This window comes from Scomber japonicus, chromosome 5 (genome assembly GCF_027409825.1).
Source record: "Scomber japonicus isolate fScoJap1 chromosome 5, fScoJap1.pri, whole genome shotgun sequence".
Classification (NCBI taxonomy): Eukaryota; Metazoa; Chordata; class Actinopteri; order Scombriformes; family Scombridae; genus Scomber; species Scomber japonicus.
In genome coordinates, this window is record NC_070582.1 from 25,063,184 (window position 1) to 25,086,116 (window position 22,933).

At 41.5% G+C, this 22,933-nt stretch overlaps 1 protein-coding gene across 1 annotated transcript in view; it reads left to right on the forward strand.

Annotated features, from left to right (window-relative positions):
* The window catches only part of si:ch211-1e14.1 (UPF0606 protein KIAA1549), a 34,119-nt gene extending 19,639 nt beyond the window's left edge, over positions 1-14,480 (forward strand). The window contains exons 10-24 of the mRNA XM_053319954.1: positions 2,409-2,586; positions 3,391-3,575; positions 5,168-5,341; positions 5,583-5,843; positions 7,039-7,259; positions 8,368-8,504; positions 9,342-9,356; positions 9,778-9,983; positions 10,074-10,300; positions 10,447-10,591; positions 10,727-11,053; positions 12,476-12,528; positions 13,293-13,441; positions 13,786-13,940; positions 14,286-14,480. Of these exons, the coding sequence (XP_053175929.1) occupies positions 2,409-2,586; positions 3,391-3,575; positions 5,168-5,341; positions 5,583-5,843; positions 7,039-7,259; positions 8,368-8,504; positions 9,342-9,356; positions 9,778-9,983; positions 10,074-10,300; positions 10,447-10,591; positions 10,727-11,053; positions 12,476-12,528; positions 13,293-13,441; positions 13,786-13,940; positions 14,286-14,480 (2,628 nt within the window). The remainder of the gene's footprint in view (positions 1-2,408; positions 2,587-3,390; positions 3,576-5,167; positions 5,342-5,582; positions 5,844-7,038; positions 7,260-8,367; positions 8,505-9,341; positions 9,357-9,777; positions 9,984-10,073; positions 10,301-10,446; positions 10,592-10,726; positions 11,054-12,475; positions 12,529-13,292; positions 13,442-13,785; positions 13,941-14,285) is intronic.
* Positions 14,481-22,933: the final 8,453 nt, after the last annotated feature.

Below are 22,933 nucleotides of genomic sequence, written 5' to 3' on the forward strand. Positions count from 1 at the left end.
TGAACCACAGAACTGCTAAGAGCAGATCAATTATTAATTGTTTCTCTGTCTCTCTCTCTCTCTCTCTCTCTCTCTCTCTCTCTCTCTCGGTCTGTATCCTGCAGTTGGCATGATTAAGAGTTTGTCTCTGTGTTTGAGAGGGTAGACATTATGAGGAAGCAGACACTGGTAGGTAAAAGGTTCAGAAATCAGAGGAACAGAGAGTGCAAAACACTCAAGTAAAAGACACTTATGTGTTATGTTTTAAGAGACGAGGAATGCATATTTGATCTGACCTCATGAGGTGTGAGTGCATATGGTGGTCTTTAAACAGTGGGGCTGTCAGAGTGATAAATATCATCCTTGGCTAGAGTAGAAACCTAACAGTTTTTGACCTTTCTGCCTTCCACATTGTTGTCTGTATGAAACCTACAGTGTAATTTAGGAAAACGGAGGACCATATTTGTGGCGAACCATTAGTGTCTGTGTGTTTGTGCTATGATTAGATCTCTAATTTTAAGCTCTGGCATCCTTTCTACCTTCAGAGATTATGTTTTTTCACAGTCATGAATATGAATGTCTGTTATACATAGACGGCTTATTATGTGCTTGTGCTCCTTCCAGCCTTGATATGATTCTGTCATTAAGGAAGCCTAGTTTAGATGTTGTTTTTTTTACATTTCAAAGACGTTCAGCTTTGAGTGTCTTTTAGATATAATGAGAATGAGGTGTCTCAGACTGTACTTCAGAGGAATACGTTGTCTTCCTTCCTTGCACACACACGCACGCACTCACACACATGCATATACACATATCTCAAACAGATGTCCCTAGACTGTCATGACAGTATCAGTGTGGTGTCGTCACCTACGAGAATACCTTATGAGTCCGCCTAGACAGATAAAAGAGGACGAAGAATGGGGTCGTGCAATAAAGACACACATTCACGCTGCCATCTTTCCACTCTAATAACCGTGCATGGACTGGATTAAGTCCTGGATGAGGGAGCTTGCACAGCTGCTTTTCTGTGTTAGCCCAGGCATGACCTGCACTTTACTCTTTCAAGCAATGCAGTTAGCAGGCTGAGCTGTGCCTCAGAGCAAGCACATACACACACACACACACACACCTACACACACACATGCCCCCACACACAGGCATATTAGACAACATGGAGAAATATTTCAATGAATGATCTGATGAGAATACAGAAAGCACATTGACATACCATGAGTGTGCTTTTTCTAAGTGTGTGTGTGTGTGTGTCCATGTAGATGTTTTTGTGCATAAAATAGTTGGTAGAATAATGACAACAGCTCATATAAAAGGGCTTTAGCTATACAGATGTAATGTTAAGTTTAAGAAGTGTACAAAACATATAGTTACATACAGTTTAAATTTTTGACATATTATTTATGTTTTCCAGGACATTCCATGAATGCAAATGCGCACTGCCATTTACAAAAAGCAATTAGAGGCAGAACTATGGTAACTAGGGAGGCTAAATAGCTGGTGCCGAAAATGTTCTCTTCTGCAGTCACAAAACCTCAAACACTATTAATGTTACAGGGCTCCATGGAAAATGAGGTACCACACTCTCCATTAAAAAGTCATCCTTATTATTAAAATCATGACACTTTCCTCATTAGGACCTTCATCAAACATTCCATTTTTAGTGTAGGGGGCTGTAGTGTTTCATCTTTCATGAGTCCTATGATCATTTTTGGAAGGACTTCTTTTCAAGTTGCTTGAGCACTGTCTGTTAGCCACCAGTGATGCAGTGTGGAAACATTCACAGGTTGTGACAACAAATGAGTACAAAGAAAAAGAAGAAGAGCGGTTGTCCGATGGTAAAACTTCATCCGCAGAAATATAAAGACAAAAGCAACATCTGGACATGTTTATGTTTAGAAGAAAACAGAAGATGCCATGATGTCTGCCCTCTGTTTAAAAGGTGGTGGACACTAGTACATGCAGCCATCTCATAGTAGTCATTAAGCCTCATAATTGCTCTGTGTAATTATATTGCAACTGAGGCATGATTCCTCATTTCCCACATGCCAACATATATGCTCCCACACACATAGCTAAACAAACTGAAGAGTGTCCATGTTTTGGATGAACTCAAACATATTATAAAGCCTTGCTAATTGCCACATTCAAACTTCCTGAACTTTAATGTAAAGCAGATTTCTTTTTCTTATTACTTAAGGAAATTGTAGTCATACTCGAATATCTCAGTACAATCAAAAATAGTGGCCTGCCACCTTATTAGATAGTGGATCATTGTTTGCATACATTTGCATACCTCCTTGAGACTGAACTGTTTAAAATCAAACCTTTTGTACCTCCACTTAACTAGTGTACCCCATCATTTTGTTGTTTGGATAAATTACTAACTCTACTTCTCTGATTGTTTCAATCTCCAGGTTGTAAGTATGAACCGGCTGGGGGGAGTGGACCAACCCTTGGAGGTTGTGTATTTTGTGGAGGGTCCCAGTGGTCAGAGGATGCCTGCAGTCAGAACAGCCAACCTACTCAACAGCTTGGACGTTCAAAAGGCTGCCATCGTCTTGGGATATCGTGTACAGGGCATTTTAGCTCAACGTGAGTACCTCTGGTAGAGCAGATAACTGATATTCAAGGGCACCCCAGTGATAAAGAGATGTTGCTTGACATAGACAAACTAAGTTTAAGCTCCCATGTTTGTCAGCATCCAAGTTGCTGAAGAATAAGACAGTACAATCACTGCTATTTCTCAAGGGCTGGTATGGAGGTTTTACCGGCGGTGCAGATACATAATATGAGTTACATATCATTGAAATGGAGTGTACTGCATTAACTTAATAGGAGCTGGAGCAGAAGGACACAAAAAACAAGAAGCTCAGATAGAATGTTATGATCTCACTTACAGCTTTGTGACATGCCTTATGTCCCATTGTTCACAAGCTGCGAAAAAAATAAAACTTCTGGCTCTGTATTCCTTTTTATGTTTATAGCAGCATTTGACTAATTACCTCGTCTTGTATGTATTGTACCAAAAGCTTGTCTTCCTCAGTAAGAATCTAAACAAGGGATGAAGGCCTAATGAGAGCCCCTTAAGGGAGGTCTCTTTCTGTGTTGACTGTGTTCTCCTATGGTACTTTCCCAGGGGATGAAATGAATGTTAATTAAAACTAATGAAGGTCTGCATTGAAGATTGCAGCAGTGAGAAAAGAGGCAGTACTCCATAGATGTACTGCATGTTTAGCTTAGCATCCACAAGGTGTTTGTAAATTGGATTATGCTTGAAATATTGAAACGTGTACACAAAATACCTTGACTCATGCAAACACACATATGTTCATTATTTGTTTTAAGATAAAGGCGATTTGTGTCCCTTTGTCACCTTTTCAACCTCTCTCCCTGCAGCTGTAGAGAAGGTGGCGTCCTCACCGTCCGACAGTGAGAACACCAACATGTGGATCGTCATCGGGGTGGTGATCCCCCTCCTGGTGGTCATCGTCATCATTTCCATCCTGTACTGGAAACTGTGTCGGACAGACAAGCTGGAGTTCCAGCCAGATGCCATGACCTCCATCCAGCAGAGACAGAAGGTAGAGTCCCATCAGTGTTGTAAAGTGTCTGATTCATCATCAACATCAGATTTCACCATGTGTTTCAACGTAGGTAGTTCCATATCAACAGCTCATTTTGAAATATGTAACATGGCAATAATTGTCACCACATTTTTGAATGTTTCCATTATTTATTGTGTTATCAATTACTTCAGCTTGTTTAAAAATGTGTTGATGTTCTTTTGTGGCATTAAATTGTCCTTTTTTAATGACAAATGTACTTTAAACTTTGGAAAGCAGAGTGCAAACAGTTTTTTTTAATTGAACTTGTTTTTCTTGTTGTTGTTTAAAACATGTAATGGACATTGATAATCATATTAATTTGTTCAAATATGCATTCATTTGTGTATGTATATATTTTATTCATTGTGTTACAATATATTTAGTTATGTGAATGAAAATCAGCGCAATGAACATTACTGTGTTCTGCATAGAGAAATGAATGGCAGCTGGTTTTCAGCTAGAAAGTGAATATAAAATTTATATGAAGTGCTGATTAATTAGATGTATCCGTCATGGCCATGACTGTGCTCCAGGACAGTACAGATTCTGTACTTCTTCTTCATTTCTTCTTTAGATTACATTAGTAAAACTTTAATGACCCCAGTAAGGAATTTATTAATGGCCATGAGCTGGATTAAAACGTCTAGTACATGCCATGAGCCTTAACTACTCTGTTAAGTGATTTAAAGCTTTCTTCTTCTACTGCCTCTCTTACTCACCGGGTTAAAGATCTAACTCCCCTGCCCTGACAGTCCAACTTCATCTCACCGTATTTTGTGTTTGTGACAACTAAACTCTTCTTTCTTTTTTCCTTAAGCTTGAAATAGAAATAATTTAATTTGACTCTGCTGAGGCTGCTTCCTGTCTTATTATTGTCTCTCTCCCTTTAAAGCATGTCCCGTTTTGCCCTGAAGTTAAATCTCAGGAGAGAGATTTTATTCCTGCTTGTTGTGGAAACCTCCTGATGAACAACATATTTTAATCAGGAATGAAATGAATGTGGTCTTTGTTGAAAATGCATCCGTTTACTGAGAGACACAAAGATCAAGAAAGGGTGCTGTGACAGTGTATAAATTCAGCAGGATACAATGCATTTTAACGCACAGTATACTGCCTAGTAGAGATACCAGTGCCCATAGTAATCTCAAAAACGTCCAACACAGTGTTTTTCTATGTATGTCAGTATGTGATGCAGTACAGAAGTAACTGGCTCTCTGTATAAGTAACCCCTGCAGTAGTCTGCCTCAGTCCCAGTGACTCTTTCATCATTAACTCAGATATCAGTGATAGAGGAATACGACTTCCATCCAGTCCTTGAATAGATTTTCATACGCTGAATTTAGTTGGAGCTGTTTTGGAGATTTATGTGCGTATTTTTTGGAGCTTCGTGCCTTACTGGATGATATTTCTATCTCCGACCGGCTGTCATACCCTTCCACTCGCATTTGAGTTGAGCGATGAACTCACATCGGTGTAATGCAGTTAATCTAATGTGCTGAGGTAACTATGACTTACCCTCTCTGCTTAACACAATCATCTGTCACTTAACACCACTCCTCTGCTCTCAGTCTGCTGCCTCGCTCAGAGAATCAAGGAGTCCTCTTCCACAGCTACTCACTCCAAGTAAGAGGGGGGGAGAGTTTAGTGAAGAAGAAGAAGAAGAAGAATATGAGGAGGAAGAGGAGGAGGAGGATGAAGAAGAAGAGGAGGAGGAGGAGAAGAAAGAGATTAAAAAGGGGAAGGTACAGAGCAGTGTTTGGTGGTGCGTAGAAGATATAGATGAGACCTAGTTTGTGTTTGTTTGTCAGTAGTTATTTAAATATTTCACAATTATGTGAAAGAACAGCAACAATAGATACAGTTAACTCAGTGAAAGTCAATAGTTGAAAGGTGGATTTATGATTTTTAGTATAGATACAGATGCAAAAGCATTGTGCCTCATCACTACAAGTATTCATCCTGTCCAACATTGCTTCTGCTCAGAGACCAGAAGCTCTTCCCAAGAGCAAACAGAGTTTGAGCAGCGAAGAGGAAGAAGAGGAGGAGGAAGAGGAAGAAGAAGAGGAGGAGGAGGAGGAAGAAGACGAAGACGAAGATGACGGAAAGGAGAAAGTTAAAAGGAAAGGATTGAAACCAGAAGAACAAAGAGGAAAAGAACATAAGGCAATGCAAAAGAAAATGGGGGAGATGACGAAAGAAGAGCAAAGAAAAGTGTTGTCTAAAGGAAAGAGAGCCAAGCAGGAGGTATATGGTGTAGTTGCCATAGAGACTAGTGTTTGTTTCATTAGTGGACATTAGGATGGTGCTATAAAGTGTTTTGATGCTTTGACTTAGAAAATCCAGCGTTACGTATGATGGATTTCAATGTGGAGTACTGGTGTGTTTGTAGTCTGTAGATCCTGAGGAGCATACAGTGACTCTGTGTTGTGAAGTAGTACATTTAGACATGTCATTCTGCATCTGTCAACTGTTTGTTCTGAGTCAGTCCCCAATATGCCATAAAACTGGGCTAAGTAGTAATAAGTGAGTGTAATGTGTGAGAGATAGCCACTAGCTGTGTGTGTGTTTGCTTTCATTCAGCCTCAGTGTCACTTGTAATGAAACAGGTGGAGTATTTCAGCTGCTGCTTTTTCCCTCTCAAAGACCAGCGTTGTTTATATGCCGTGGAGCGCAGCACACACAAACATACACACACACACACACTCTCTTTGGATTAGCAGTTTCAGTCTGGCAAGCATCACACCGGATTAGCAGTTTTATACCAACAAGCCTCTTCTAAGCCACACATTTTGCAATAATAGACTCGTGTGTGCACGTATAATTCAGAGAATATGTCATGTCACTCTTCTCTCGTAGACACGTTTCAATGTCACAGGACCAGAGTTACACAATTCCAAGCGCACACGCTGAGATCTGACATCCTTTGTTTATTCCTTTGCTGTTGGAAAGTCCCGAGGGCTTTACACTCAAACAGTCTCACTGCTTCCATCCCCCAACCACCTCAAAGAAAAGCAAGCGACTCAATGTTTCCCCACATCTCTGTCTTTTTTTCTCGTTTCCCCTTTATTCATTAATGTGTGTCTGTCTGAGTCTCCCTCATCTCCTGGACATCCATTCATCATCTTTCAGCCTTGTCCATCTATCTACCTGGCCTCTACTTTACCCGCTCACAACTTTTGGTCAAAAAGTTAAATTGATTTTAAGTAGTTTAACCGTCACCATGTCATATTGAAATATGGTTCAACTTGAGGGTGATGAATGCTGTTACAGAAATTTTCCCTCCTGTTGTTAAGTAAATATTTACAGTCTGGTTCATTTTTACTCGCTCACTCTTTTTTTTTGACCTCTTTAACTTCAACTGTATGTCTTTCCACCTTTCTTTCCATTTTCCTCTCCTAAAACTCTCCCAACTTTTCTTCTCTTCTGCCCGTCTCCTCAGTTGCAGGCTCCTAGTGTGAAAGGCTTCGACTTTGCCAAGCTGCACCTTGGCCAGCAGAGTAAGGATGATGTCATGGTGATCCAGGAATCTGTCCCGTCTGGACCTGGGCCCCTGCCCGTGTCCATTAAAGAAGGCCTCAGTCCATCTGAGAATGGAGAGATCCCTACCCCAATATCCAAAACTTCCACCAAGGCGTCCCGCAGCGGACGAAGACGAGAAAGGTCAGTGCTGCTGGCAGTATAATGCAGGAGGAGTGACATAGCATAATAAATTAATCAAATGCATTAGGAATAAGAACATTAAATTGCATCGAGTTATGTCTATACACTGTAGGGCATTCAGTCGGAGGTTACACCAAAAACACGAAAAAGAGAGAACAGCAACCAACGAGAAGCTCTGAAATAGTATTTCATTGTTGTGTTTTACCCAATTATAATCTCCAGATTATGGAGTATTTTTCTCTTTCCTAATCCACCATCTGGTCAAAACACTCACAGTTTACTGACAGTTATTTTTGCTGATTTTTCCTGATACATATCAAGATATTTCACAGCTTGTTTTTTACCCCATCACTTGTATTTTCAATGCAGCTCAATTGGGACATTCAGTCAACCAGACAAAAAGCTCTTGACAGACCGTCTGATCAATAATTGATGCACTAGACAGTGAGGGCTATTCCTTTGCTCTTACAGTACATACTGGCACAGATTGTCTCTATCAATTATATTAAGTTGCGATATATAGAGAGATTTATTTTTTATAGTTTCTATAGTTTTACTTCCTTTGTTCAAACTTCTTTGAAAAGAATAGATTGAAAATGGATTTAACTTCAGTTGGCCATAGCCTATTTCAAACTGATGTACTTGATGTACACATTCGATATTTATTATTTATCATAGCGGAGATTCATATAGGAATGTTCAACTTTCCATTGTAATAATATTCCAGATATGTGCACCATTACCAGCAACTCCCAAATCACTTCCTGCTCAGGCTATTAGACAATATCTGACACCAAAACATTAGCAGCAGTTAATTCTTAATGATGTTCATTAACTCATGTTGTAAATATAATCCTAACCCTACGCCTGTCGTCGTCAGAGTGGAGGATTGATACTTGATTGTTTATAGTTCTAGTAATGAACATGCTGTCAGAATTTAGCACTTCAAAAATCCTATTAGTATTTCTTAGACTCCCCCCAGCTTTTACCTTTGTGGAGATACCACTGTTTTCGATTATGCATGGCATTTCAACATGTAAGTGCGTTCTTGGCCTTCTATTATTCATGAAAGTGTGTGTGTGTGTGTGTATGTGTTTTTTCCTGGTAGGATCTCGCCATCAGACGGTGATTCGGTGGTAAGTGACCGTTCCAGTGAGCGAGATTCGACTGAGGAGAACCTCAGAGCCCACGCCACGCCCAGCGACAGCAAGCACAGCCGTAAGATCCCCATCAATGTTTTAAATGGCAAGTGGCCCTGGCAACACTCGCATCACTCCTTCAAATACAGAATAAAGGAGGGAAGAGGGGGAAGAAGGAAACTGAGGGGATTGGACGGACGTAAAGAGATGCAGAGAGCAACTCGAGCTGGGATGATTTGATTGACAGGATGACCTGATAAAGGGCAGAAAGGACTGTGATGTGGCTAAAATGCAAAGTAGAGAAAGGTTAATGAAAAGAGTCATCCTAACAGCTCAAGACCTGACATTAGGATTACATAGTGAAGAACTAACATTAAAAGAAACACCTGGTAAGGACTACTACTTGATAGCCAAAAGAGAGAGGAAAGGGAGAGAAGAGGGAGGAAGGAAAAAAGGGGCAGGGGGATATCTTTAGTTACACTCTCTGACTGCTTGTTGATAGATTCAAGCCTGCAACGCCACTCAGAGACTATGTGCCGGAGCCAGAATCAGTCAGGCACACAGACAGCAGCCTGACTCACCCATAGAGGAATGGCCTCTGTTTTGTTATTGATAAATCTCCGCCTGAGACTGTATATACTCTGCCACACTGTTTATAAGTAAAGTACATTGTATATGAGACACATTCTGCATTATATAACATACTGTTATTCTCTTTCTGGTCCTTCTGTCTGTATCAGTGTTTTTTTTTCATGCTCATCATAAGTTAAAGTACAAACAACAGCAGCTCTCTTTCCTTTCTTTTCTCTCGCTAATGAACTTCACAAGACCAGAATCAAACCATACTAGACTTTTTTAGTTTTATTGTCGACATACAGCTGCCACTTCTATCTTAGAGGCTTTCATTTGACCTCCTCTCTTTCCTTTCTATTGCGGTCTGCAGGCAAGAATAGAATTGGTAAGAGTTTGTCTTCTCTCTGTCTGTGTCTCTGTAGACCTCACTCTTGACCTCCAGCAGCTGTGTCTGTGTTTGTTTCTGTGGTAGCTTTTGCACCGCTTGTTCCCACCATCCATCACTGTCTGCTGAGCTGTCAGTCACAGTGTAGAAGCAGTCGACTTCACAAACAAAGGCAAAAGGCAATTGTTTGTAATGAAGTGTTTGTTTTCATGTTACTGCTGGAAACATCTCCTCCAAGTCTTTTTCTAATGTAGTCATGGCGGTTAGATAAGAAGATAAATGTTGCTGTTGTGATCCTCACTCAGTAGTTGCCTCTGAACACTCTGTACCCCTGATTTAATTCAACATTACCATTTAAGACTTGCACTGTTCTGACTGCATTATGATATCTGTTTTTCTACTTTCTTGCTTTCCGTCTCAGGTCCTCCACCTATGAACGGCACACTCGAGCAACTGTCCTCAGCCTCCATCTTTGAACATGTCGATCGGATGTCTCGTGCCACCGACGCGAGCAGGAGACTCCCCAACAAAGTCCAGCTTATTGCCATGCAGCCCATGCCTGTCCCACCACTGCACAGCCCCACAGTCAATGGCAAACTGACCGACACCAACCAAATCAACAAAGAGGTTCGCCCTTCTGACTGTGTTCACTTTAGCAAATTGATCAGTCTAAAGTAAGTAACTGCTTCATATTTTGATTTGGTGTTTTCTCCTCAGATCCAAGTTGCACTAAGGCACAAATCCGAGATTGAGCACCATCGCAACAAGATACGTCTGCGTGCCAAGAGGAAGGGCCATTACGACTTCCCCGCAATGGATGACATGAGTGGCATCGCAGACCCCAAAGACCAGGATCGCATCTATCACAAAGCACAGATACAGATTGATAAGATCCTGGACCCAAATGCACAGATGCCCTCCATCTTCATGGAGTCAAAGAAAAGGTTAGGACTCATATTTTGGATCAATGCACTTCTTTGGTATTGTGGTGCACAAGTTGACCTGTTATATAGCTGTACTTTTCTGGTCTTGCTATGAAAAAATGTCAAAAATAGTTAACCTGGAGGACATTTGTCTGTTTGTTTCTCAGTGGTCGAGGAAGGCGCTCTCCCAAACAAAGGATGAAGGACCAGCTGAATGGAGGCATGATGGATGCAGACAAAGACCACCTCATCACTGATGACACTGATGCAGTTTACAGAAAGTGCCCTGGGGTCAACAATGTGGCCTACGTGGTAAGTAGTACAGGGCTGACATAGTGTTTTTACAATCTTCATATGAATGAATATGAAAAATTTCATCATTCAATCATTTTATTCATTTTGGGAAAAACCTCAATTTGTGGTTTTTTGTCATTGTGTTTACTCCAGTCGGACCCTGACCAAGGCCCAGGATCCCCTCACAGGAGCCCCTCCCCCACCGATGACGTCTTCCTGGGTCCCGCTTCCTCTCCCCCAGGTCATGCACCTCCCCCACCCCCCTACATGCCCCCACAGCCCTCCATTGAGGAGGCTCGGCAGCAGATGCACTCCCTGCTGGACGACGCCTTCGCCCTCGTGTCGCCCACCTCTCAGGGCAGCACAGCAGGGATCACTCTCCCAGGGGTCAACACCAACCCACCTAGCACCAGCCCTCCGGCCCGTGGGCCCAGACCTTGGGGTCCCTCCTATCCAGGTCTTAGCCCCCCTTTCCCTAGTGTAAGTAGCCAACTCTCGGCCCGTGGAGCTGAGCAGCATAGTATTTTTGGCAACAAATTGTTCTGTGTGGCATGTAAGCTTCCTGTAAGCTGTCTGGTCAAGGTGCCTCTTCCATTCTCTAATCTGTGGACAGACCTGAAGACAAAGAAGCTCAGGCTCCCCTGTTTAAATGTTTAATGACCAAAACTACAGACATGTAAAATCCTTTGTATTCACTCTCTGTTTCCCTTTCATGAGGTTTTTTCACCTCATTCCCAGCATGAAGCGTATAGTTTCAGGTTTAATCGTGTCCTCTTAGCAAACTAATCAGTTAAGTATTCCTCCATCTGTCGCCCCCATGTAGCTGCGACCTTACAACCCCCGTCAGCTATCTACAACTCCTAAGACTCTGCAGTAATGTACCCTGCATATGCTTGATCTGCATTAGCTGCTGTTAGCGTAGGCTGGTTTCAAAAAAGGTACAGTCATATAACGGCTCAGAAGGCTGACGGAATAATAAGCTCAGTGTACGCAGCCCTTTTTTCTTTTTCTACATTATGCTTTTTATTGATGGGAGGTCTGTTTAAAACGGCACCCTACAAAGAAATTCACTTTGTAACACAGAGGCTGTATGTTGTATATTTAATAATGTTGAAAGCTGAGCTAAAATTAAATAAAGCTTTCAGTGCCCATGTGTATTATATAAGAAAATTAGGAGTTGTTTCAAGACAGCAGAGCATCACACAGCAGTAAAGGCCTTTATCACTCAGATTACACCAGCAGTGAAGTCTATACAGTCAGCATTATGACTGTTAAAGCAATCAGCAAAACTAAAAGTATAGTGTTTTTTGTGTTGAACCTAATAAAAAAAGCCTATTCATATCTTGACTGCAGGAATTTGAATAATAGTTATTATTTGAGCTTAATCCATGCACTTATCCACTATGGTAATTGAACTTCTCCATAATTAAATGCATTTTATAGCTATCAAAAAGTATTCACTGCACTGTTCCTAAAAGGTTCAACACCGATGTTCGCCTCAGGTGAAAAATATAGAGACTCAAGAGTGAACAGAGGAGCAATAAAAAGCCATTTGCTGGTTCTGCTTTTGCAGGTTCAGTGCTTTCATGCGCCATGAAAGGTCAGCTGTAAAAAAGCAGGATATCCAACAAACCCTTGCATGGTAAAAACAGCAGTGTTTACTACATAAAGTTAACCCCACTGCTCAAATGTACTGAATATAGTAAGAGGCACAGGAAAGCTTTGCATAGACAAACATTATCAGATGAATTGCAGTATTTGTATCTGTTATATCTTGATACAGTATGAAAGCTGTGTCATATTATATTTATAGTTTGATTATACCTGAGAATAATAAATGTAAACAGTGTCTGCTGTAGTTAAGTTTCCTGTCATCACTGTTTTACTCTTTGTGTCCCCCAGAGGTTCACTGAGCTGAGCATGTCCCCACCTGGAGTCCAAAGCCTGATACCAAGGTTAGTAGAACAGTCAATGAAAATTATTAATATTTGTGTAGAGATCATAAATATTATTCTTATTTGACATTGACTTCTGCCTACACTAGAATTGTTTCTTATTGATCAGCACAGCCTAATTTCCACCACTTCACCAGCAGGGAATGTTTTCCTTTAGGTGCATCCAGTGAGTTGGACCTTATGAATAATTAAAGAAGAGTCATCTTTATTTTATTGGTTTAATGGATCAGGTGCAGGCAATGGTCTCTTAACTGGCTCCAAAAAGACCTAAGAGCACACACACATACACACACACACACACACACACACACACACACTGTCATGTCATAACACACTTTACACACGCTATGCAGGCATAGTGCCAAAAATGTAAGCAGCTTTTTTCATGCCATACATTAATTTTCTAGAGAGCGGAGCAGCCAAATGAAACCCGAGTGATGTATTTGTGGTCAAACAGCTTATCAGCACCGGATATGTGAGCACAGTGGAATTGAAATATCATCAGCAGCTGTCAACAAAGCATTGTTGTGTGTACTTTGTGGTTGTAAATTATGAAACATTAAGATTTATGAAGTGCATGAGATTGATTTTAATTTACCATTATGTGATGCTATGAGCTGGACCAGCATGTTTCACATATTTGAGACTTGTGTCGAGACGATGGTGCAGAGACTGGAACTGAGAAGAATTCCAGCTTATTTGCCAAAGTCGACATTATTTTCCATGAAATGTGAAGGGAAAGCCCAATTCTCTGTGTTTTTTAGGCAGGGCATTGGCTCGAGCTACCTGCCACCAGGAGAAACAGCAGGGCACGCTGAGCAGCTCCAGCCAGACAGCCTGTACTCCAGCAGGGGCCTGTACGCTGATGAGCTACCCTCATCTGCCAGACCGCGACCAGTAGGGGGCACTACAGGTATAAGTGGAACACAGCAAAGCATTATAGAACAGTAAACTTGTAGATTCAGACTGTTGCACTGCCCACTCATACATTTTTGTTATCGTCTTAATACAGTCAAACCAAAAGAACCTAGTCTGTCTCTTAAATTAAATGTAGCTGGTGCAATGCTACAGCTGTCATGTGACTCACTCTAATAGAAATGGATTCTGGCATTTAACATATAGAGTGCAGTGTAGCAGAGAGATGGACAGTGATTGCATCAAAGTATATTAGAGGGGCTGCAGAAGATTGAGTGTCAGGTACTGTATGTCTGATGTGATTGTGTATGTATGTGTGTGTGTCTGTGTTTGTGTGTGTAGGTGCCCAGTTCCATCATCTTACACAGGTGGGCTTGTCCAGCCGGATGAATGGTTACCCAGCGGGGGTCAGGGCTCCTCCAGGCCAGAATGGAGGCATTGTCTGGAACAACTACCATGATGACAATTTCGCCAGGGCAGAATCTGAAAAAGATGCAGTAAGTGAATCTCCTAAATCTCAGATATAATTTATTGTTTTCAATCTTTCAATCTTTTTTTCTGATGATATTCTACATTTTTGTTATTATTATAAGACTAAAAGGAACAATGTAAAGTAATTCTAATAACATAGTGTATGATTAGTTTTATAATAGCACTATGGAGTTCTTAAAATTTCTTCTAGCTTTCTTCCACTCTCTACTTCTGTTTCTTGATATTCTTTTGTCACTTTTCCTGTTTTCCTCATTTTTTCTACCTCCTTTCTCTCTTTTTTCTTCTTTTACCATCCTTCCTGCCCTCAGTTCCTGGACTGTCCTGACTACTCGTCCCCCTCTATCTTCCAGATGCCCAGAAGTGTTATCAGGGAGCCCTCTGCTCCCCCTGCCCACCTAGACACTGGGGTGAGCTATCTAGCAGCCCCACCACCCATGGATACGGCCCCCCCCACCCATTCCTCTGCCTCCCTGATCAAGGCCATCAGGGAGGAGCTGTTGCGTCTCTCCCAGAAACAGGCAGCTGTGTCCAGCTATCACAGCTGAAGCTCCAGTCTGTAGTTTTTACCAGTCATGCCACTGACCCCGCTCGCCTGCTTCGCCTAATCTGACAATGCTTCCCATGGAAGTCCCTGAAGGTGTACAGGAGAGAAATGGTCCTGCTAAAAACTGACACAAAGCAGCGGCTAAATGAGGTTTCTGTCTGAAATGGCGGCCATTTTGAAGAACTGAATGACAGTATGGTTGACAGAGCCCCTGGACTATTCAGAGAGTACAGAATCAGATCAACTGCAGTATACCACATCAGAGACAGTTTTATGAAACGCAGAATATGAACAGTATGCTGGACCTAAGATGAGATGAATGGACGTGTTTCTGTCCTGTGGATCAGGGATGGATCATGCCGAGCTCTGGCCATTGTGGATCCACACTTTGGACTTATTTGAGATTTTGCTGCATTTCTTTGGACTCAGTATTCAGTGTTCCATTTTCATGCTGCCTTCACAAAACAGAAACACTCGCTAAGACACATTCACAGTCAGTTAAAGAAATCGCTTAAAACTACCACACGTTGTTGTTGTTTTTCCAACGCACGCCCTTAACCTACAGACCACCATCAGGTGCTACTTCATGTTTTCTGCCATGATGAGCCATGCTATGCCTTGACACTGTGATGTTAATTCACGTGATCCGATCTGCTGTACAAACCTACGGCAGGGTCACAGTTCACAGCCAGCAAGCCAGTTCAGAGTGTAGACACAAAGGGGCATAACATAGAGACTATTAACTCTCATTAACACTACCTATTCTTTCCTTACTTACTGCAGTAGCACAGCGTTAGTCGGAGTTGATACTTTTTGACCTTAAGACTTGTTTATTTTGTGGACACCTTGCGTTCAAGTCCCGTCTTGTACCTTGTTTTTTTAATTTATGTTTAGTAGCTAACAGACAGCTAGACAAACAAGAAAAATGGCCTTGAATCACATTAATCTTACAAAGACAACTCAAGGCAGCAGTGTTAAAGATGCAGGCACAAATGTGTTAGAAATAATGAATAAAGAACAACAGTATGTACTTGACAATTTCTGGCGTACTGCATGTACTCAGCATTTGGTTGTAATTTGATGCACTGTATGCAGACTACTAGGTACAGCTCAGGTCTATGAAAAAGAGATTCTTAAAGGACAAATCAGTAACAAAGATAGTGTGATAGCTCATGTGGATGAAGTGTTAATGAGGAAGAAGTCATTGGAGACCAGTATTGTGTTTTAACATTAACATGCATTGACTGTATACTGTATACTGAATCACCATCTCTGTTTTCATGCAGTATTTCAAGTATGCTTTGCCTTTTTGTTCTCACAGGAGGGGAAGAAAAAAAAGTGTGCTGTATTTGTTTATCATTTAAGGTTTACTTTGACCAGTCATGCTTATTTGCTTTTTCAATTTCTTTGGATTTAACTTGCCTCATGTGATTATGTTCAACTTAAATGTCTCTTAGTCATCAAACTGGTCAGAAATCATTCTGGGTTCCTTTGTTTTTTATGTGACCCTCCACCTGATATGTTGTAATATTTTTGGGGCCTGAAGTGATATTTTATTTAAATAAAAATAAAGGGGGAAATTATGGATTTTAAAAGCAGGGCCTGATCATATGTTAGTGGAGTATATACCAGTATAAAGTGGTGGATTAAAAATCTTTCCCACACAAACAACAGCTGAACTGTTTGGGCAGTGAGCCGAAACTGTGACATTTACTTCCCTCGCCTTGTTTTGTTTGACCATGTGAAGAAGTGCCTTTTGAACTCACCTGAACAGATAAAGTACACATGACATCATCAGCCTACTTACTCTCAGCTGTTGGCTGTTGAACTGTCGGTGCTTTTCAGAGCTCAAGCAAAACAACGTCCAGGTAACGGTGATCAAACATTGTCATTGTATGGAGTCTTGTCCATTTCATCTCTATGTGTCCAGTGTTTTTGTTACCAATCTCACACTGTATGCCTCCATCTGCTGGTTTTATACTGTAACAACAGCCCATTCGCTTTTGTTCATCTTCAGTTGCTTTCTTATATATATATTTTTTGTCCATTGTGTTTCAGCTATTTCTGTGTCTTGTATTTTGTGAAAATGATCTATTGGCTGGCCCAACTTTTACATTTGAGTCCTGTTGCATGTTAAGGTGTTTGTTGTATTTGTTTTGTTTGTTTTTTTGCGCATGCTCTTCCATAATTCTTGAAATACAAATGAAGCTGTCACTCATTGCATCTTCATATTTTAAATTCTTAAACTTGAGTCTGGCTTAGATTTGATGTGTCTACACCTTTTTAAAAGAAAAATGCTATAAAAGTTTGGACAATTCTCTTTAAGGTTTCCACACATTATCACTATTACCTAATTGCATCCTAGATATGAGACTATGTTATTTGCAGTTTTCAGTTTTGAGTTCAAAGCCAAAATAGTCTCAAACTGCATAATTTCATGTCATTTTAATATCAACCATGTTTGCAGGTGTTGTACTTACCATAAACCACCACAAGGTGTCAGCTTATCACAAGGAAACCAAAAGGCATTTATTCACAACAAAGGCTGCTGCTCCCTTGGTGCAGATGATGTAACCGATTCACAAGGATGTTCCTGAGTCTCTGAAAGGTTTCACTTCTAAAGGAAGGAATTAGGATAATTTGTTTAATTTATGAGGGGGTGTGTGTATGGTTATGTAATATTTCTGGAAGCAGTGTTTGTGGAGGATGAATGCCTCCATGTTAATCAGCGATGCTTCTTTTCATGGGCAAGAGTGAAAAAAAATAAGACAGGAATACTAAGTAGGCAATATAATACAACGAAAATGAAAATCAGCATGTGTAAAGCAGTCAAAACTGCACCCGCACTGGAAATAAAGGCGCATTTCACCTATTTTAAGTAAAGAATTAAATCACATGTAACTCACTTTAGTGTTAATCAAAGGGATTGGATTGGATTATTTGTTATGGGTACTTCCCCTTGTGGTGAAGGTGCATTTCTTTTGCGCATGTATTGAGTTCTATCTCATCCCATCAGACGTTTCTTCACTTTAATCCCATCACAGGATCTAAAGCCACTGAGTGATGCAGCTAAACGCTCAGCAAATCTCCTGAAGTCGCTGTGCAGGGGCTGGACGGCACAGGTCAGCAAATATTAGACAGTTAACACTCTACTCATCAAAACTGTGTGCATACAGTATGTGTTTGCTTTTTATATGGCACTTGAATATCAGTGAATAATCTAGTGTCCAGTTAAACAGTTAAAAACTACCCCTTTGTGTATGATATCCTGGGTCTCCTAAGCTATTTAACCCTGATCTGCTCTCTGACACTGTGTCAGACTCCAGACTCATTTCCAGGCACAGGATTACAATATAGTTCCAGACATGTTATAGTCTATGGCAGTGGCCAAGCGATCATCTTTGATTTCAGGCTTTATTTCACCCTCATATAAATTCTTCCACTTTAATCTACATATGATTTATCACTGACATGGAACACTGCATCAGCTCTGCATTCCAAAGATTTCTTTTCAGATTTGTATTTTAATTTCTGTTTCTAATGCTTTTAGCTCTTCTCCCTCTTGTTTCCTGCTGAGCTTAAAAGTGTCCTGTCCTTGCTGGCTGCCCCTAGCCCTCCTTGTGGGGTCCAACCAAAGCACCCCCACCCCCCCACCCCCTCTCCACCCCTCTTCTGCACACATACAAAGTAATCCTGTCTGTGTGTTGTCCCGTCCCATGCTCGGCTATCTGAGTCCAGCTCAGCCCAGCGTAGCACAACAAGAGCACACCCAGGAGTTAATCTGGATCATGACGGTAATTACTGCCCGGGTGTCCAGCCTGTAGGAGAGGGTGAGGAGGGGTGTGCTAGGAGGGTATGAGGAGGGAAGCAATTGCCTGGTGAGGGAGGAGTCCAGTAGGCAGTTCTACCCACTGACCTTGGAGAATACTGTGAGGGAGGGCGAGAGGAAGGGAGGGAGGAGAGAAAACAGAGAGGGGAGGCAGAGCAGATCCAGGCATTAGCATACTGACAGAGTTCCAGCACTGCAGATCTCCCTCTTGTCTTCAGCCGCTCTCGCTTTTAGTCTGCCGGTGAAAGACAGGGAGGAGCAGGAGTGTGAGGCAAATCCTTTGACAGACGAGAGAAAAGAGGATATCTGTCTTTTCACTGATCTAGCCACAGCATTCAACCTTGTGAGTAGACTGCTGTCAACTTGCCAACTGTACGTGTGTGTGTGTGTGTGTGTGTGTTTGTGTTTGTGGCTGTATGTGTGTGTCCAGTACAGCAGTGACTGAAAATGAGAGTCACATCTCAGGAATTTATGGATGCAATAGAAATAATTTCTCAACCGGAGCAGACAGGGAGTCTCTCCACTGTTTGTTGTTGTAACCAAGGTATATGTTTGTTTTCTCCTGAGGGGAAGAGGATGAGGGAGGTGATTACAGTCTATTCCAAGCCTGTGTGTGCTGTATGCACACGTCTGTGCGTTTGTGTACACTTGGCCAGCATAGCACGTGTTATTCTTCCAGACTGGGGCAGCAGCCTGTCAGAAACAAGACATTCCTGCGGTGTGATGATGATGATGATAATGATGATGAAGTGATTCGAGTGACAGTGTTGCAGTGGTGTTGTTGTGGTCCTCGCCCTCCTTGAGCACCAGCATGGCTTTTTAAATTATTTTATTATTATGCAACACTCTGCTCGCTGCGCTGTTACATAGCATCAGAGCTGCTGCTGCTGATGAATCAATGGCAGCAGGGTGGGTTTGGCTACACAGAGACACTGCAGCAGCCAGGCATCCTCTACCACACTCTGCAGTATCCAAGCTTTGGGTCACGAACCACTGCTGCTGTCACCGCAGGATGTCACTGTTTTCACTTTTCAGAGCCTCACTTGTGTGGATGAATTTGACAAGTTTCCCAACACAACACATCATACCTTCGCTCTTCTTGTGGACATGCATCCAGCCCAGCCACAGCAGCTCCTCGCTTTGCCTAAACGCCTCTTCTCTTTCCCATCATCACCTTCCCTGTTCTCTCTACGCCGGCCCTCCCGGCGCAGGTTATCTTTGCTCTGTAATTGGGTCATTTTCTCATTCCTCTGTCCTACTCTGGCGTCAGGAAACACAGCAAGAGGGGGAGGAAGGGTTGTGAGAGTTTTATTACTGAGCTAATCTCAGTTAGGTAATTGTTGTGAAGTGCAGAAAACAAAAGGGTTTAGAGGATAAGGTCACATTTTGCGCACATGTGTATGTCATGGAGGAGAGGCACGGACCCCCAGCATGGTCTGTTTTCATAACACGTGAACAAGAAGCTGTGGGAGAGTGGAGAGAAGGTTAGAGAAGGGTAAAGAAAGAATATGGTGTTTGCTTTTTTGGTGCCAGTGGCTGGTTCTGTCCTACTTACTGCTGCATGAGACAAAACTATATTATCCCTGAGGTTAGAAGTACAAACAAAAGTAGCTGCTTTAAATGTACCAGTGCACTGTTAGATCAGGTAACTCTCGCTTACACAAACTCTGGTTGGTGGTGGTCACAGTGGATGGTCGCCGCCCTCAAGGTCACGGTGCAGGTTATCTCCATCTCCCTCCCTCTCTCCCTCCCTCCCTCCCTCCCTGCCTCCCTCTCCCCGCTAGGCTGTACTGTATCAGAAGACACAGCGTGATATTGTTGTTGGTATTGCTGTGCTGAGTAGGAGGCAGCGCTCATGTGATGTTCAAGGGGGGAGGTGAATAGCTGTCATTCATAAGAGAGTGCCCGTTTGCTCGGCAGCTGCCCTCTGCTCTGACTTCAGACACTGATCCTGCCTGTCAGCTGCTGCCGTGCTTCTTCCACAGCTGAACGGTTGTCCCCTCGGTCAAGAGAAGTTGACACATTAAACATGTTTATTGTGCTTGATAAGAGGCGTGGTGGACAGCATAAACTCATAAAGCATTATTATTCACACTGACTCACAATTAATGCCAGATCATAGTCTTATCACAGTCTTAATTAAGGACAGGTCATCTTTGAAATCTAAGGTTTTGTCTTTCTTTTTATCTTTTCTCTTCACAAACTGAAAATAATAGGTGATGATGTATAAAAACATGTATTGCATCCTGCATGGAGTTTAGTGGCAAGAGGTATTTTGTTTAACTTTATAAAGCTACACGGTATGCATGCAGCTGATCCTCTGGCAGCGTTAATCCCTGTTGGCCCGACACTGGATCTCTCTGCACTGCTGTCCTGCAAACTACAGCCGCTGGACATTTTCAGGACAGTCAGCAGCAGCATTATATTGCAGCCTTGGCAGGACCCAACAGATGGGAGCGAGAGGCATGCTCACAACGTCTTGTTCATTCTGCCTTTATCTTGCACCTGAACTGCATATTGACAGCTGTTTAGGAGAGGCAGAAAGTGCATGTGTCTGCATGTTTGTCAAACTATGAAGATGGATTAAACAAGAGAGGCAGGGGCTTGAGCAAAATGATGCAAGTAGGGGGGGGGTGCATGTGTTTGTCGAGGTTTTAATGCATCACATTATGTTTTTGTTATGTTCCTTTTTGAAGAGCTTCAGATTTAGTGTTTTTGGTTGTGAGCAGTCCGGATGATAATCAGCAGATAATCCTGTTAAGCTATTATTCCTCTAATGGCTTTGTTTTTGTCAGCAGATGGACTCTCCAGGTGGGTGTTTTGTCTGGTCTGACTGTTGTTCATTGTTATCATTGCTGACTCCAGAACTCAACTGAACAGTGTTTTTATCAAATCACTAATTTGTCTTTTAGGTCATGCCCAAAAAATGTTGCTTGTGGAAGTATGTGGGAGGCAGATTTCCTTTTGAAGCACAAAGTATCATTACTATGATTATTGCCCTAATGTGAACAGGCTGTGACTAAACACGTCCCTATAAATAATCTCCGAAATGACATATTTATCTGATGCCATCTATGGAACACCCACAGAATCCAAAATCCATATTGGGTAATGTGATCATGAACATAACCTGGAGTTCACTTTGAAACATAAAACTTTCTCAGCATCTGTCACCATCTTTTCCATTTCAGACATCTTACCACTCTTTATAAACAACATCCAAAAAGGAGCATTTCATTCTTGTCTGAAGTATATTAGTTCAGGTCTGTGTCAGAGTTTGCCTCTAACGTTGCCTTCATGTTTCTCCTATGCAGGGAGTTGGAGTTTAGCTAACCTCATCAGCAGACATCAGCAAAACGCAGTATGCTGTATTCAGCATACACTAAAGGACAGCTGAATGAAGGAAGTAAAATATGGGAAATCTGAAGTGGTTGAACCATGTCCATCTTTGGATTGGGCTTTGTTTCTGTCTCCTCTGACTGCAGCCCAGATTCACAACTGCTCATTTGTCTGCATTTATATTCTTTTTTTATTTTATTATAGATTTGTCTGGCTGACAGAAGTGACCCTGGATTTTCTCCTGCTTTACTGTGTGAAATCACCACTATGTGGGTTTGATTTTGCATACAAGTCTGTTTTAATAGCCAAATCAAAGTTGGGAACAAGTCTTTTGGATTTGCTTTCTGGTATCTGGCAGTCACATGATAGAGAAAAAAATACTTTTTTGACTGTCAGCAGCCAGAGTTGTGGTTATGACCACCTCTGTAAAGTGGAGTTAACCCTCCAGACAGGGCCCTCCAAAGTCTTCAGCTTGTATACATTTACATAAATAAATATGGAATAATAGAGTTTATAAAATGAATGAGGAAATAGATTTCATTTGATTTCTTTAGCTGTAGTATTACAAAATTCTGCAGTTTTAATAATGTCCGTGAACTCCTCACTCTTAGGACAGTCCGACCCCTCTAATGCAGTCATGACTCTTGTTAAATGTTCATCCCCTAAATGAGCTTAAACTAAGTGTTTTACTTTCATCTCTAAGTAAAGATGAATGCTGTTAGTCTCTGGGAATTGACACTTGTTAAGGGCATGCTGAAGGAGAACAAGACCTTTACACAACCACGATACATATCTAAGATGAAGGGCAAAAACGAATAAGCATAACATAACTGGAGACAGTTGGGAACAAGTTAGTGTCAATATGGGTACTATAAAAAGAAAGTTCACATTGAGAAATTGACAATTTTCTCAGTTTAAATAACTTTAAGAAATAATGGTCTGATGTTTGATTATGAGCTACAATGTATCTGCATCAGACTGTACAGGGAACACATCAGCACCATATGATTATGTAATTACACTGTTGACTTCTGTGTCAGGTTTCTGTTCGAATGTGCAAAATCCTCAGAAACATTTCTCATATGACACTGAACAAAAATACACGCAAGCAAAAAACATGAACTGCAATGTCTCATGTGAGAACGGTTGTGCATGTCAGTAAACAAACACTGAAAAAACAACATCCAAAGCTACTTAGAGTGTTTATTTGTCTCCGAGGCTTTCGTGATTCTAATTGACAAAGACACATCTGTTGGAGTTTAGATCACAGTAATGACCGTTGTAGA